Source organism: Chelonia mydas, chromosome 4 (genome assembly GCF_015237465.2).
Source record: "Chelonia mydas isolate rCheMyd1 chromosome 4, rCheMyd1.pri.v2, whole genome shotgun sequence".
Taxonomy (NCBI): domain Eukaryota; kingdom Metazoa; phylum Chordata; order Testudines; family Cheloniidae; genus Chelonia; species Chelonia mydas.
This window is the reverse complement of record NC_057852.1, coordinates 36,676,315-36,693,216: the sequence shown is the minus strand read 5'-3', so window position 1 is coordinate 36,693,216 and position 16,902 is coordinate 36,676,315. Positions and strand designations below refer to the sequence as shown.

The following is a 16,902-nucleotide window of genomic DNA, read 5'->3' as shown; positions in this document are numbered from 1 at the left end:
GCAGTGCAATTTACTTTTATTCGTAATATCCTCCTTCAAACCATTCTGTGTAGTTTAGCAACTAACCTCATTAACTATATAATTTAATTCTAGCTGAGCCTCTGCACTATTAGAGATAATGCCATGTTGATGATTAGAGATAATACTATATTTATAAGCCCATATTTTCTTGGGTTTATAATTTAGCTAAAAAGTTTGTTTGAAATTTAGCTCATCCAGGAATGCACTTATAAGAGAACGTAAATTAAAAAAATGTTTTTTTTAATATTGTTTATTTGGTTGTTTAATATCAAAATTAACAAAGGTTTATATACCCTTTATACTCACTGTTTCCTGATAGGAAGGATAATAGCAATACATGTCTGAGTTAGAAGAGAGAGTGGTCCTGCTCCTGATTCTGCTACGGAGCAGTTAACAAATGCAATAGAAACTAAGCAGCAAAACTGTTGGGCAGAGCAGCAAGGGCTTGACAGCTGTTTCTTTTCTAAGCTGTCCTGTCATTGGAAAGGTCTCCATTGCTCCTGCTCCCATAGAAATCAAGCCCTAGATGCCTATCTTCTGTGTCCTGGTTAAATTAAAGAGAAAAGTGGAAAATTGGCTGAAGGACATAAGAGAACTCCTGTTAATGACCTTAATTGCAAAACTGTTATCAGGAGTCACAAAGCAGTCTTCTCAAGGGAGAACAATAAACATCTGAAACAACCCAATAATGCTGCTGTGTTGTACAGCCTACACAAAGTCTAGTCAGTTCCATTACATGAGGTGGAGAGAGCACAAGATGACTGTGCCTACTGGCAGGCCCATTTGCTGTTCCTGAGTTCCCCTGCCCAGAATTTGGAGGCTCCTCCTTCCTTGTGCCCTTGCAGGTGTAACACCACATAGTAGGCAGGAAGGAGGTGAGTGTGTAGGGAGACTGGAAGCTGTACCCATGAAGAGACAAGCCCCTTTGCATGTTGGGGAGCTCCAGGAAGCATTGTGCCTCTCTGAGTCACAATTCTTCCCCAGATTCCCACTTCGGCACCACCCTTTGCTCAGGGTTGTCCCTGTTAGGCACTATTGGTTCCTACATTTTATTGACCCTTTTGTGGACCCACTTATCCCTCTAGCCCCAAAGGATAATGAAGAATATTATTGTCACTGAGGCTGTTGAGATACAAAATATCATTTTAATAATAACTTTGTGGAGAATAAATATGTGGAATAGCTCATCTGGCTGGAGCTGATGAATTGTTGATTGAAAATGAAGAATTGTGAAATGTCCCTGTTTCATTAACATTGCTGCTGGAGGGACTCTCTAACATTTGGCCAGTTAATTACAGTGCAGCAATAAAAGTTTGCTTGTGTGTTCAAGTGGAATACCTGATAAGATACATATATATTGGGGCAGATTGTGAAGAGTTCCTGAATGGAAGCAATGACTTGAGGAATCCTCTTCTGATGTTGTTTTTCTCATTGTTTAAGCATCTCTGTGTTCAGGAATACATACAAGTTCCTATTAGACTCAACAAGTACCACTCCCATCCTGCTCCTAACACAGTACACAAACTTAATCCAAAATAGGGAGTAGTAGTAGTATTTATTATTCATTTAAATAACAAATATAAACTTCCAGCCAGTTTGAGTATATTTATGTGTTTGCCTGTTCCTCTCTGGCAGCACCTCTCTGTCTGTGCCCATTGTTCCTTCTACCTCAGAGTGATATTCAAACTATTTTATATCATGGATTAAAGCAGATAGGACCCACTTGTTCTGACTGCTAGAATGAGTCAGGGGAATAGCAGCTCTGCATTATGCAAGGTCCCATAACCTGGCATATCTTGCTTATATATTGTGACTTTTGTAGTCACTGCCACTTTAAGAGATTTGTAGAGGCTGACCACAATAGAGGCAAAGGCTGGAAACTTTCTACCTATGGAGAAGAGAAGAAGTTAGGATGCCTTCAGGGATTCTGGGAAGAGCACTCAGAGAAGTTACACCCAGCTTATTTTTAGAGATGCAGCATATGTACAAATGTTCTGAACCCACTCCTAACCTGGAATGCCTGCTTTAGGGTGTTACAAGTGCTTGAAGGTACTTAACATGCCTCCATTCTTTTTACATTGTGCACAAACTGAACAAGCAGCAGGATTGTAGCTTTCTCTTGTGCACATATACATAGGTCTTCCCCTACCCCACCCATTTGCACACCTGTGGAGCAGCAACCAAAATGCAGTGGGACATACTCAATTTCTGATGTGCACAAATCTTTTTAATTTGTCATCAGTTAATTTGTTTATTTCGTAGGTTATCGATTTGAGTGTTTACAGACAGCATTACAGATATGTGGGCACTATGAATCTGTGTAAGACTTAAAATTTTCCTGGCCGATTCTTTTTATGCTGAGCATGTGTGTGCATGTGCGTGTGTGAATGTATATAGGCATTGTGGCTAGTTAAGAGGTTTGAATATTTTAAAAGGCAGCCTGAATTCTGCTTTCACAAATCTGTCTTCAAGCACAGATTCTTACTCCTTGACTTCATCGGAGACATGCAGGACCTATTCTAACGTTGTGTGTCAGGGTCTTGTGCTATTATTTTGTATTGGAAGGGAGGTATTTCTGTAATTTGGAGGCAGTGAAACCAGAGCAAGAGTTCATTTTTCATACATTTTAATGTAATAGTTTCCATTTAAAAATAATACTGCAAGTAAATGTGGGTCAGCAAATCATATCCATGTACCATTTATAGGTATGTATTTTTAAAAGTGGAATTTTAATAGAAACTTTCTTTATAAGACAGTGGTACAGCACAAGACTTTTAAAAATATATACCGAGACACATGTTGTGCATGAAATCCTTTCTACCAGTTTAGGGCACTTGGACGCCTAAGAACATGGCTGTAACCATAGACAACGTTGACATCCAAGTGGTAGTAAAGGGACCTGGAAATAATTGCAGCTGTGGAAATGAAGACAAGTCTGAAAATTTAACCCACAGTAAAGGGCATCTGAGAGGAATATCTGTGGGATTTCTCCTCCTTTATGAAGGTAGATTGTGAGGCCCAAACACATCAATAGCATCTCTCCAGTGTAAGAATGGTAGATATGTTTTCTCACTAATGTTGTAGAATACCTTCTTTATTTTTTTTTGCCAGTAATACACCTAAGCTTTAGAGAGGTGATTTGTTGAATACGAAATGGTCTGGATATCTAGATTTCTCATGGTGGTGTATCCCTGAGGATGGATCGATGTAAACAATAGTAAGAGTGATGATTTCCCATGGGCAAAAGGGCTGAGCTTTAGGGCATTTTCAAAGCAGATAAACTGCGGTTCATCTGTGCTGCTCAATTTGTCCATATAGTGGGTACCTTTTATATGTAATCCATTCAGGAAACACATGCTTACATAGGATTTGTTTATTTGAATTCATTTTATTCTGGTTTAAAATTCTATGAATAAACCAATTTAAATTAAGCAGGTTGAATTATATATTGTTTGTTGCTTGGCTTACTTATTATTTTCCCAAAACTGGTCTTTTAAGACCCAAAGACTATAAGAGTATGGCTCTTTTCAAACCCATCATATCAGAGTATCTGATTAAAGGGCTTGACACTTAGCACTGGCATCTGAACAGACACATTTGTTGATACCACTGTCTTTTTCCTTGACCTCAGCCCTCATTTTCCTAAAATGCATTGTTAGTGTTATTTTTGTGTTCAGAGATTTTATCCATTTGATTGTGATTAAATTACCATTTTTTTTTGGCCTTTTTTCTTTCCTCACATCTCCATGCCCCACATACAGCTTTCAAAAAGGAGGGTGACATGGAGAGGTTATGTTCTGCTCACCACTCCTCTTCTTCCATTGCTTCTTCATCTCACTGGTCACCATCTTTGCTGTGCCCCAGCAGCCGCTCCTGCTGTCAGTGTCTACTGAGGATTCTGATCATGCTCTACCTCTTCATCTTTGTTTGTTCATATGTTGTGTTTCTTTCCATCAATTCAGCGGCCAAGTCCTTGGAAAATGTAAACTCACAGAGTCACTGGCATGAGTCTGAGCCTTTCCAATCCACTCCTTCCTTTGTGCTGTGTAAGTTGAGAGAAACCATCAGTTGAGATGGCCCCCCCATCTCACAGTCCGACAAAAGACCTTTGTGATCTGGCCTAGACTAACCATTATTTTTGTTGTTGTTTAAAATACTATAGTTTGGGTGGGTTTGCATTTGATTGTTTTGTTCCTTAGTTAAATCAGCAGCATTTTACTATAGTAAATCGCTATTAATATTTCTGGAAAAGAGTAGGCCATCTGTGTGGCAGATTAATGCTCCAAGGAAGTCATTCCTGAAATCTGTCTTGAGGGCCAATTCCATTGCGCAAAATGTCTGTGTTGAAGAATAGAATGAAAAAACTTGTGTGATGAGCCTGACATAAGAAAAAAAGAATTATTTCATGTGAATTAGGGTGAATTAGAATTTCTGGTGACATGGATGGAATGATCAGTCTTGAGGTCTTTGCATATACCCTGTACAGCTCCTCTCTGTAAAGCTGTACAAATCAACTTGAACAGCATAGGGCAGGATGGAACAGCGTCCGAGCAATAACCCACCAAATTAATTATTTGTTATGTTTATGAATGTCACTAAAGCACCTGCCTTGGCTTCAGTTGTTAGAGATGTTTTGAACTCCTGGACCTAGGCTACAAGGGTGTATGGGGGAAATGAGGTTTTTACATTACAAAACCTAGTTTCCCCCATACGAATTTCCCCCTACTGTTACTCACACCTTCTTATCAACTGTTTGAAATGGGCCATTCTCATTACCACTACAAAAGTGATTTTTTCCTCCCTTGGTATTCTACTGTTAATTGAATTGTCTTGTTAGATTGACCTCCCACTTGGTAAGGCAACTCCCATCTTTTCATGTGCTATGTATTTATACCTGCTACTGTATTTTCCACTCCATGTATCTGATGAAGTGGATTCTAGCCCACGAAAGCTTATGCCGAAATAAATTTGCTAGTCTCTAAGGTGCCACAAGAACTCCTCAGACAGATGCTAGTTTTTGATTTTATGGGGTGCATGAACAACATCTTGCGTCTTCATCCTTTTTGAGAATCAAATAATTTGTGCTACTTGAAAGGTAGCTCCAAGAAGCAAGGCAGTTGTATTTTATCCAGTTGTAAACCACTGTGCATATCTATGGAACAAAATAATAAGATGACCCTACTGTACATGGATCTGTATGTTTGCTGAGGTTATATCTCACTTTCTTGGAGCTTGTGCACTTTTTTGCTGATCTAATCTAGAAACAGATATGGCACTGGGGAGTTGGCTAGAACACACCAGATCACATGTGCTGCCACTTGGTGTAACTTAATACATTTTTCCTAAATAATGTGCAGAATGCTTAGATGTGGGCATTTAATAGATAGATGGAAGAGAGAAGAATCAGTGTTGAAGGAAAAGGCTCTAACTGATGGAACTTGCTGAGTTCAGCTGACCTGCAACTGCATAGATTCATAGATATTAAGGTCAGAAGGGACCATTATGATCATCTAGTCTGACCTCCTGCACAATTCAGGGCACAGAATCTCACCCACCCCTCCTGCAATAAACCTCTCACCTATGTCTGAGCTATTGAAGTCCTCAAATCATGATTTAAAGACTTCAAGATGCAGAGAATCTTCCAGCAAGGGACCCGTGCCCCATGCTACAGAGGAAGGCGAAAAACCCCCAGGGCTTCATCCAGTCTGCCCTGGAGGAAAATTCCTTCCCGACCCCAAATATGGCGATCAGCTGAACCCTGAGCATATGGGCAAGATTCACCAGCCAGATACCCAGGAAAGAATTCTCTGTAGTAACTCAGATCCCACCCCATCTAACATCCCATCACAGGCCATTGGGCTTATTTACCATGAATATTTAAAGATCAATTAATTGCCAAAATCATGTTATCCCATCATACCATCATAGATTTCACATCATAGAAATAGCATTGGAGGGGAAAGAAAATGCAAAAGCGGGACAAAGAAAATATATCAACCAGGTGGGCTACAGAAAGGGTCATGGTGTACTGTGGACACCTGTCCAGCACAAGAAGCACTGAAGTAAAGAACATCTTACATGACCAGATGTACTTTTGTTATTGATTTCAACGATGCATAGACCACAAGTAATATCAGTCTTCGAAGGAAGCGGATTAGTTTGGCTGCCTTGAAAGGGTGTACTGTAGTGTGTAGGGATATTAACAATTGTATTAACAATCTCAACAAATCTGTACTACTTCGGTCCATTCCTCCCTTTGCCCCAGCAACACAAAACACACAAGCTCCCTAACCCCTTCTCCCCTCACAAAAAAACTTCTCACTGTGCTTATATAAGACGACAGATATTTTCTTTAAGAAATGGCATAATGCTATTAAACAGCCATCTGCTGTATGCAAAATAATTTCATAATGATAGCCTGCTATAACTGATCTGATTGCTCACAACACAAAATGTATTAGTTTAAATCCCTATGTTGGCAATGGTTCTTGAAAACATGGTTAATCATCATGGTAGTATATCAGATTGGTAGTTAGTCTCCAGTCCTGAGCTTTGTGTAAAGTATTGTAAGTCTGTGAAGAACACATGCTGGTTCTACAGAGTTGTGTATTCAAGAGATCCTGAGGTTTATGTCTTGCATAATTCAAGATATATACATTGATTACCCTTAAGAACTTTCCAGAACTACAGCAGACAAAATAGCTAAGTGTCTGCAATTATCTCAGTATCTGTAGTATTCATTTGTACTTTCTAAATCAGTAGTTCTCAAACTTTTGTACCGGTGATCCCTTTCACATAGCAAACCTCTGAGTGCGACCCTCCTTTTAAATTAAAAACACTTTATTATATATTTAACACAATTATAAATGCTGGATGCAAAGCGGGGTTTGGGGTGGAGGCTGACAGCTTGCGACCCCCCGTGTAATAACCTCTTGACCCCCTCAGGGGTCCCAACCCCCAGTTTGAGAATCCCTGTTCTATACTTACTGTAGGAAATACCTGGAATACTACAGTTACTGGGGTAAAGTCAAGATATCTAAAGCATTTTCTAAGACAGTTGCAGGTCTTTAAGAGTGACCATTGTGATGGGTTCGGACACAGAGACCCCTTGGGACTGTCTCCTGAAGTGATGAAATTACCTCTGAGCCCATTTCCCCTGCCAGCTTGGGACTCCAGAACCCTGCCTTGTTGAGCCAGACATGCTAGCCTGCTGCAACACAGGCCCAGGTCTGGTCCACAACCCCAAAGCTGCAGATTTTAACTAAAAACTGCTCAGCAGGTAACCTGCCTCCAGCACCCAGCTCCCAATGGGATCCAAACCCCAAATAAGTCCATTTTACTCTGTATAAAGCTTATACAGGGTAAACTGATAAATTGTCCACCCTCTGATAGAGAGATATGCACAGCTGTTTTCTCCCCCCGGTATTAAACACTTACTCTGGGTTTTCTAATGAACAAAAGTGATTTTATTAGGTATAAAAAGTAGGATTTAAGTGGTTTCAAGTAATAACAGACAGAACAAAGTAAGTCACAAGCAAAATAAAGCAAAAACACACAAGTCCAAGCCTAATACATTAAGAAACTGAATCAATTAAAATCTCACCCTCAGAGATGTTCCAATAAGCTTCTTTCACAAATTAGACTCCTTCCTAGTCCAGGCCCAATCCTTTCACCTGGTACAGTCCTTGTTAGTTCCTGCAGACATCTTAGCTGGAAACTAGGGGTTTTCTTATGACTGGCAGCCCCCTTTGTTCTGTTCCACCCCCTTTTATATCTTTGGCACAAGGCGGGAATCTTTTGTCTCTCTGGGTCCCCACCCCTCCTTCTAAATGGAAAAGCACCACGTTTAAGATGGATTCCAGTGTCAAATGACATGTTCACATGTCCTGTGAGACCCCAGCCTCCAGTCTTCCAGGGCTGGCCCGCACATTCACTGGAAGGTTTGCAAGTAAACAGTCCATTTACAACCAACTGTCCTAGTCAATGGAAGCCATCAAGCTTCCAAACCACCATTAATGGCCCACACTTTGCATAATTACAGTAGGACCTCAGAGTTATACTTCATGTTCCTAATTTCAGATAAAAGAATGATACATTCATACAAATAGGATGAACACACTCAGTAGATTATAAACTTTATATGATACCTTACAAGAGACCTTTTGTATAAAGCATATTCCAGTTACATTAAATTCACACTCATAAGCATATTTCCGCAAAACATTATGGAGTGCAACATCACAACCATTATACTACATAATCTTCCCTTCTGAAATGTGGCATAAAAAAAGTATAGACATAAAAGAGTATAATGTGGTGGTGATTAGGCTAGTGTTCAGTTTATAGTGTATGTCGTATATGGTCATTTCCCAGCACCTAATCTTGAATTAAAATAAGGGCAAATGGAAGCACACATGTTCCACTTCAGTGAGTTTCTGCTCTGAACCTTCAGTCTGCACCAGTGAATTCATTTTTATAAATTTAAGGACCTGAGTTCACCTCTGCATTTGTACAGTTGTTTTGCAAATGTAACTCCATTTAAGTTATAGTAGTGTCAAACTGAAGTACTGCAGCAGTGAATCAGGCTCTTTCCTTTGTATGGTAGATCATGTCATTGTTGACGTTTGGGTTGGTGTGACATATCAGCCATGCTTCAAAATATCTTTTTCTTTCAAAAAAGTGACAAAAAGGCAGCACTATAAGCAATATGAATTCATACATTTCTACTTGATTGATTTTAAGGTCTATAGTATGGATCATAAGGTTAAGATTAGCTAATATGAAGTGTAAAATGAACTGTGTCTCAGCATGTAAATTAAAACTACCCGTTTTAGTCCCCGTCACTCCCCACAGGAATTGCCAGGATACGTAGCTTTTTTTATTGACACAGATACCGTCTATCAGAAATTAACCTAAAATTTTCATCTAAGGTTTGAATCAGACATTAAAGAAGACATTGCAGGCCCTACCCCTTTGGTGTGCTTTCTGTTCCATACTTTTAGACCAGACAGACATAGCGGAGAAAACTATTCCATCCCAATCCTTCCATATGTCCCATATCATTATTGTGCCAGCATCATGAACTGGAGATTAAAGGAGGGGACTGGAAATCAAGAGACCTTGATTTATTCCTGATATTGATTCACTCTGTGACCTTGGACAAACCATTTAAACTCTCTGTGCTTCCATTTCCTATCCTTTAAAATGGCAATAGTAATACATACCCATAATTGTTAAGCAATTGAGGTCCTCTGAGTAAAGATGCTATATAAATGCAAAGTGTTCTTGTCATTTGGTAGACAGCATTGTTTTATATAAACAAGGACTTATTTTGTTGATTGGTGTGATCAGTTCCTAATTCCATGCATTTTGTTGTGTTGTATGATTCCAAAATAAAAATAATATACTATTTTAAATATCATAATGTAATATAATTATAAAAAGGTTTTGCTGTTTACTCATATAGGAAATTAAAAGATATTTTTAAAAATCCTCCTCTTTTTCCTTTAAATATCAAGGAGACAGAAGGGAAGAGCAATAAGTTAAAACAATTTATCTTGTTTGGTCCTTTGAATCAATTCTGCAGACATTAATACATCACATCTAGTCATTTCCATTACAGAAATGAGCAAATAATTCCTTCAGGATTCAAAGTTATTCCTGATTTCCTCCTTCTAACTCCATTTATTAAACTGGAGAACAGCACATCACAAATTGTCACCTTTTAAAAAGAATCTATTCATTACTTGATATGATTTACATAATGTACCACTGATTGCTTTTACTGATGTAATTTTCATATTTGCTTCTCATATCAGTTTGTATTATTGAACTACACTGTAGTTATAAAAAACATTAAACCATGTGGGGGGAAATAGTTGGCATTCTGATGGAATATGCTGATTTTAGAGACAAAGCTGTGATATTCTGTGTTCACCTTCGTCATATATTTTTTCCTGGTTTTACTTTTTGTTAAGCTCTCGATATGACTCCTGCCCTCAGATAACCCGCCAACAAGTGTACATGAAGGGTAAAAGTGGCCAATAGTGCCTCTTAGAGCCATGTTAGTGCACTTCTCAGAATCTCTCACTTACTATGTTTATGGGACAAACAAGCTCAATCCTGTAGGTGCTCAAAAGAGGCAGTCCTGCCGAGTTAATATGATATTGTTATGCTCTGTTAGCAGTAAGGCTACTCACAGACACAACAGTAGCTATTCTGAATTAATTGGAGGCTTTTATGGTATGAGAAAATCCTCTCCCCCATCTTATTTAGATGCAGAAAATACTGTGGTATCTAATCCTTTGATGCACTGTGCACTTTTTAATTGAAAAATTAAAAAGCATGATGACCTTGCACAAGTTGCAGGAATTTGCACCACAGGATTTGCAGGAACATAACAAAAGCTTGCAAGTTATCACAGGATCATATAAACTTCTGGGGCGAAATCATGGCCCCACTGAAGTCAATGGGAGTTTTACCATTGATTTCAGTGTGGCCATGATTTCACCCCAATAAACTGACAGTGATAATACAGTAGCAGGTAGGCTAGAACAGTGTACTCTGTTGTCTTGACCAGCCCATGCATACAGGTAAGGATAATAGTGTGGGTTTCTTTATAACCTACAGTTTCCATCTAATAGATAGGAAGGATGCTAGAGGAGTATGGTATGGTAAAACTTGTTAGGATCTCATCTACCGTTACATACAAGACCAGGGTAGATAGCATTATGAATGGTAGTGGGGTTGGAAAAAAAAGAAAATGGAGAGGAAGGATTGACCTGTGGCTAAAGCATAGCTCTGGAAATTAAAAGTTCTGGCTTCTAGTCTTGGCTTTGCTTGCACCACACTTCAGTTTTCCCATCTGTAAAAATGGGGCAAACACCTCATTTCATGGGAATATTGGTTATTTTTATTACAGCATACATTTCATTGTTGTTTTTAAAGCATTTTGAGATATTTAACAGGAAGGCATAATAGAAGCAAAGAGTATTATCATTTATTCTATTATAAAACTGAGACCAAAGATACAGTTCAGAGTGAATTTAGAGAGTCATAAGGTGGGAGTACAATTTATACAAAAAGTGTATACAAATCATATTAATGTCTCAGTTACCATAAGATGCTTTGACATTGTTAATGCATTTAAACATTATTTCTTGAGACAGTAAGCCAGGTCTGTGGTTAATGTAACATATTAAGGAATCTCAGTAGAAACTCAGTGTTAACTCGCTATAGCTGCAATTCACCATTATATGTTTCTTTTTGAGACTATAGAGTGGTTGCCATTCAAAAAAAAAAAAAGTTTCCACATAAGAGAGAGATTAACTTAACTGTGTGGTAACTGTTAGCAGATGGACTTTTCAGAAGTGACTACAGTAACGTGTACAAAGTGACATCATATTTGCTGAATTTGACAAAAAGTTTAACATAATAATATGATAGAGGTTAACAGAGGGAAAGCATTCGTTGTATTGGATCTTGTATGTCATTATTAAATGGAAAAATGATTAGCTGGCATAACTTTTTCAGATATATGTCTACTATGAAATGATGCATTGGGTTTTCATTAGACAAGCAATGAGACTTGTAGATTTTTTTTATTTATTTATTTTTTTATTTCCCCTGAAGGGTGGTGGGGAAGGCTGAGAAGAATCAGCAGTCTCAGAAACCAATCAATTCATAAGATGGTGAATCGGAGTGAATCGTTAGGAACAGCAGGTGCTGGAAAGGAGTATTATTCTTAAGATGACAGCTTAAGTGCTTAGAATGGGCATACAGTAAATCAAAACAACTTTTAGAATGTTTAAGGCTACAGTGTAAACTTTTAAAAACTTTTTTAAAATAAGTTCCAGAGTTTTAACTATGATATTTTTCACAATTTGTGGTAAAGGACACATTACTGATCAATTTAAGTTGTCACCAGAAAGGTTCTAGAAATAAGGAATTTAAAACAAGATTCTTTTAGATCCTGATACAAATACCATTGAAGATAATGGAAGTCTTTCCATTAATTTCTTTGGGCTTTGGATGAGGTCCTTAGGCTCTGATCCAGACAAGCACTTACACACCTACTTACCTGCAAGCATGCGCTTAAGTGCTTTGCTGAATCAGGGCCTTCTTCTTTGAGGGATGGTCCCTATGTGGATTACAAACGTGGGTATGCATGGTCTTCGTACAGTATTTTGCAAATATGTTTCTTATACAGCTGAGCTATAATTGATACTGAGTAGATGTTCACCTATCACGTCTTTTTTCTTTCTTGTAAATAATTTGCAGAAATTAACCATAAAAGCAGTATAAAACAGCCAGAGCAACTTAAAATTTGAACAGTTAGCCCCTGAAAATGCTTTGTAGCACTTGACTATTGATCTGTCTCTAGATCTGTGGCAGTAATGCATGCTGCACAACAGAATGACATCTGACGTGTTCCTATATACCTATTTTTTTCAGTGAATGATACTAGAGTGTTTTCTCTTTTGCCTCCAATTTCATTTGTGTTTTCAAAATCGGTAATATTTTGTTCCAGCAAACTCTGCAGTGCACTGTACAAAAGTACTATTAACTGTACATTTTAACTGTTCAAATTGCTGGTTGTTGGGATCCAGTTTTTATTACAAATTCACCTAGACCACATCATTCCATCTATTTTTAAGCAGAACTCCCCACTGAGCTCAATGAAGAGTGTTCTGCTTTAAAATGGATATCACAGAATGTCCCAAGGTCTATTGTAAAGAGCACTGGGATAAGTCATTTTCAAAGTTTTATCTTTGTAAGAATATTGGAGGCAAGTGAGTGTGATATACTGCCCCCGATTTTGTGCATAGGGCACAGACTGTTTGCTTGCTAATTTGATAATCTGAAATGGATCCCTCAGGTATTAATGTGAATTAACAAGCTGCCTCTGCATGGCACATAACTGATATGCAGCTATTTTCTATAAGACTAGAAAGTACATGACGATGACCTTTATTTTTGGCTTCATAATAATTACTGCTCTCAGAGGTACTTTACGTTAACAGGAGTATGCCAAGGAACAATAAAACCACAGGACTCCCAGTTATGTGAAATCAGAGTAATAACAGTTCCAGCACAGTAATTATATAGTCAGTCATCTGGAGTATTAATAAAAAAATAAGTGTTATTAACCTGTAAGGGAGCATGTTTTAAGCGTTTTTTTTTTGTTGTAGTTTTTATTACTGTTGCAGCACAAAGCACATTGTCTACAATTTTAAACCATTGCATCAGCAGTGTTGTGCTCATCCAATTAGCAAGGGTTCTGCATGCATTTGTCATTAATCGGTTTGAACAGGTACCCCTTTGTAGGTAAACTAGCAGTCTTCATTTTTACATGTCAACGGGTATTTTTTATGCTTAACTCTTATTAGATTTTTCTCTCCATTCCTTTTTGTTGTGATTAGCATACTAAAATATTGATTATTTCTATATAGTGACCTTAATATGTATTCACATTTCCTTAGTTTGATGCAAAAATAGTGTGTTCTTGTGTGGGGCTCTGTAGGCCTGATTTATTTCTGCATTACCTTGTTCCATTAGTTCATAAATTTCATTAATCTGAAAGATTCCGGCGCAGTGCTCTCCAAGACCCTCTTTGCATAGCTTGTATACCAGTAGATTGTCAAACATGGAGTAGATGTAAAATACATCCCTGTAAAATGTGGCCAGAGTCTAATAAATCAACAAGAATTGATGCATGTACTGGAATTAATGTTTTTATAATGCTAAATGCTCTAATAATTTCAGCCAAAATTGTAACATATTCCCTTCATTCCTTTGTATTAGATATCCATTTTAGCTTGACTTCAAAATATTTTTGTTAGAAATGTCTTTGTAATCATCATATGCCTGCCCACGTGCTAAAATAAAGGTCACATTTGTGTGAAATACTGTTACCACAATCCCTTAACTGACTATGCTTTATATTATATACTGTGTAGATTATATATTGAAGTCAGATCACAGGTCTGCAGTCAGCCAACACTCAGCCTTGGCTCGGTCTTAGCCTCTTTTTGAGTCTCTTGCCCTGAGTCTCCTACAGGAGCCCCCACTCTTGGGCAATTTCTCTGTTACTGGTGAGAGTTCAACTTATTCCCATGGTCCTTCTTGAGTCCAATTACTTCTAGTCCCTGGCAGCGCTCCCGGTCCCACCACAGATCACTGTCTGGGAGCAGCCCTCCAGGGCCCCTTGCCTATAGTGTCAGTCTGTCCCCACACAAGGTGTGGGGGATGGACAGAAAGGCTAGCCACTGCCTCAGGCTCCTTGTTACTGGACCTCACTAGCAGTCCTTAGTAGCCTCTCCTCCTGGGAAGACTTTCCCTTTCTCTGTGGTAGGTCTCAACTGTTTAAGCCATACCACTGATATATTATACGATTGATCTTTACAAAAAATAAAAGCCTATTACGTATGTTAGGCATTGCACGATACAGTGAATATAATTTAAGCACTTTCAAGGTCAGTACACTTATATAACCTCACAGCACCTTATGATCAACACTCTGCATAACACCAAAGAGCTCATCCATTCCAGTTCTGTGCATAAAAGCATTCTTCTTCTCCTTCAGCATATTGTACTAAGAGAGAATTTATAAAACTCCAACATGACTTAATATATCGTGGATTATTCTTTTTCTGAAATCTTTACTGCACATTTCCCCAATAATATAGAGATATAAAATCATCAGTGTGCAGCAAATAGTATATTTCGATTAGAAAACAAAACAAAAGAATGAAGTTAAATTAAAGTTTGGTAGGGAGCATAAACTGAGTATGGTGATAGAGTGATGAAGAATTATATGGCAGAGGGGAATTTGTTAGCTGTCTTACTGCCTTATCTGTTCATTTACAGGTTTTTTACTATTTGTTTTTTGAAGTGTATTTGAATGTTAAAAAAAAAATTGGAGGGTCATGGAGAGCACATGTTAGGTAGTGTCCACTAAAATGCAACCTTAACTTTTTAATGAAATTTTATTTCGGAATTTCTCTGACTTTTAATGAGTGCCAAAAGTTAAAATCAGGTTGATTCATAAGGTCTGCAAGGGTAAAACCATGTTCCAACCAATATCCACATCAGCTAGTTCACTGCACTCTCACTAATAGCTCATCCAGTCTTCTATGCCACTTCATCTCCTTCTCCATATCTATAAATCTCCTGCCTTCCCCAACTCTGAGGTGAAGCACAGCTCCATGACATGTTTCCTGTACCTCCCCCAAGTCTAATTCCCTCCCAGTCTCCTATTTTCCCCTGCCTCCCAAACTGCCTCTGCCCACCCTGGATTCTGGTTATATTATAAACAATTTTAAACATTTATATGTATATACTCTGAACCAGTTCTTATATCTTTTATTCCCTTCTTACACACACACGTAAGGTTTGTGATATTTCAAAAATTACTGTTGTCTGCTGTTTGTGTAGAATTCCATGAGCTGTGGAGATTTTTTTTTCTTATGTTTCAGTTTAATTACTAAACACTTCATTTTGCTTACATTTGTTCTTAGCTGTAGTTTTTTCCTAATGTTTATTCCAGCTTTCAGATAAGTAAGGCATGAGAATCTGAGTTTTTTTCATACAGGAAGAAGCACTTCTGGAACAAATTTTGCTACTCTGAACTGTATTGCACTTTTGTCTTAGGAACATTTGATAGAGAGCCAGTAGATGCTGCATTTCAATAAGCTCACTGAATAGAAATAAATCTACCTTTTTTTTGTACATGTACAATTGTATGTGTAAAAAGAAAAGGAGTACTTGTGGCACCTTAGAGACTAACACATTTATTTGAGCATAATCTTTCGTGAGCTACAGCTCACTTCATCGGATGCATACAGTGGAAAATATAGTGGGGAGATTTTATATACACAGAGAACATGAAACAGTGGGTGTTACCATACAGACTGTAACAAGAGTGATCAGGTAAGGTGAGCTATTACCAGCAGGAGAGCGGGGAGTGTGTCCATTTATTCTTTTACGTAGAGACCGTCCAGTTTGGCCAATGTACATGGCAGAGGGGCATTGCTGACATATATCACATTGGTAGATGCGCAGGTGAACGAGCCTCTGATAGTGTGGCTGATGTGATTAGGCCCTATGATGGTGTCCCCTGAATAGATATGTGGATACAGTTGGCAACGGGCTTTGTTGCAAGGATAGGTTCCTGGGTTAGTGTTTGTTATGTGGACACAAATCAGACGTCAAGAATTATAACGTTCAAAAACCAGTCGGAGAACACTTCAGTCTCTTTGGTCACTCGATTACGGACCTAAAAGTGGCAATTCTTCAACAAAAAAATTTCAAAAACAGACTCCAACAAGAGACTGCTGAATTGGAATTAATTTGCAAACTGGATACAGTTAACTTAGGCTTGAATAAAGACTGGGAGTGGATGTGTCATTACACAAATTAGAACTATTTCCCCTTGTTTATTTCCCCTCCTACTGTCCTTGTAAACTTCTGGAAATGGCCCACCTTGATTATCACTACAAAAGCCCACACCCCCGCTCTCCTGCTGGTAATAGCTCACCTTTCCTGATCACTCTTGTTACAGTCTGTATGGTAACACCCACTGTTTCATGTTCTCTGTGTATATAAAATCTCCCACTATATTTTCCACTGAATGCATCCGATGAAGTGAGCTGTAGCTCACGAAAGCTTATGCTCTACTAAATTTGTTAGTCTCTAAGGTGCCACAAGTACTCCTTTTCTTTTTATGGATACAGACTAACATGGCTGCTATTCTGAAACCAATTATATGTTTGTGTAACCAACATATATAGTATAGCAATGTAGTATAGAATTGTGAATTTCTTACAGTGAGTTTTATTTGCTGAAAAGTCTTTCCACAAGTGCAAAGAGCACTAGAAGGAT

General features: G+C 38.2%; 1 protein-coding gene across 46 annotated transcripts in view; it reads left to right on the top strand.

The window, feature by feature from the left end:
* The window catches only part of CAMK2D (calcium/calmodulin dependent protein kinase II delta), a 265,256-nt gene that overhangs the window by 227,055 nt on the left and 21,299 nt on the right, over positions 1–16,902 (top strand). For 21 of the 46 annotated variants that reach the window (XM_037897067.2, XM_037897065.2, XM_037897086.2 and 18 more), the window contains one exon: positions 3,984–4,067. The exons of the other annotated variants lie outside the window; for them this stretch is intronic. In XM_037897067.2, coding sequence (XP_037752995.1) covers positions 3,984–4,067 — 84 coding nt within the window. The remainder of the gene's footprint in view (positions 1–3,983; positions 4,068–16,902) is intronic. 46 annotated transcript variants of the gene reach the window in all.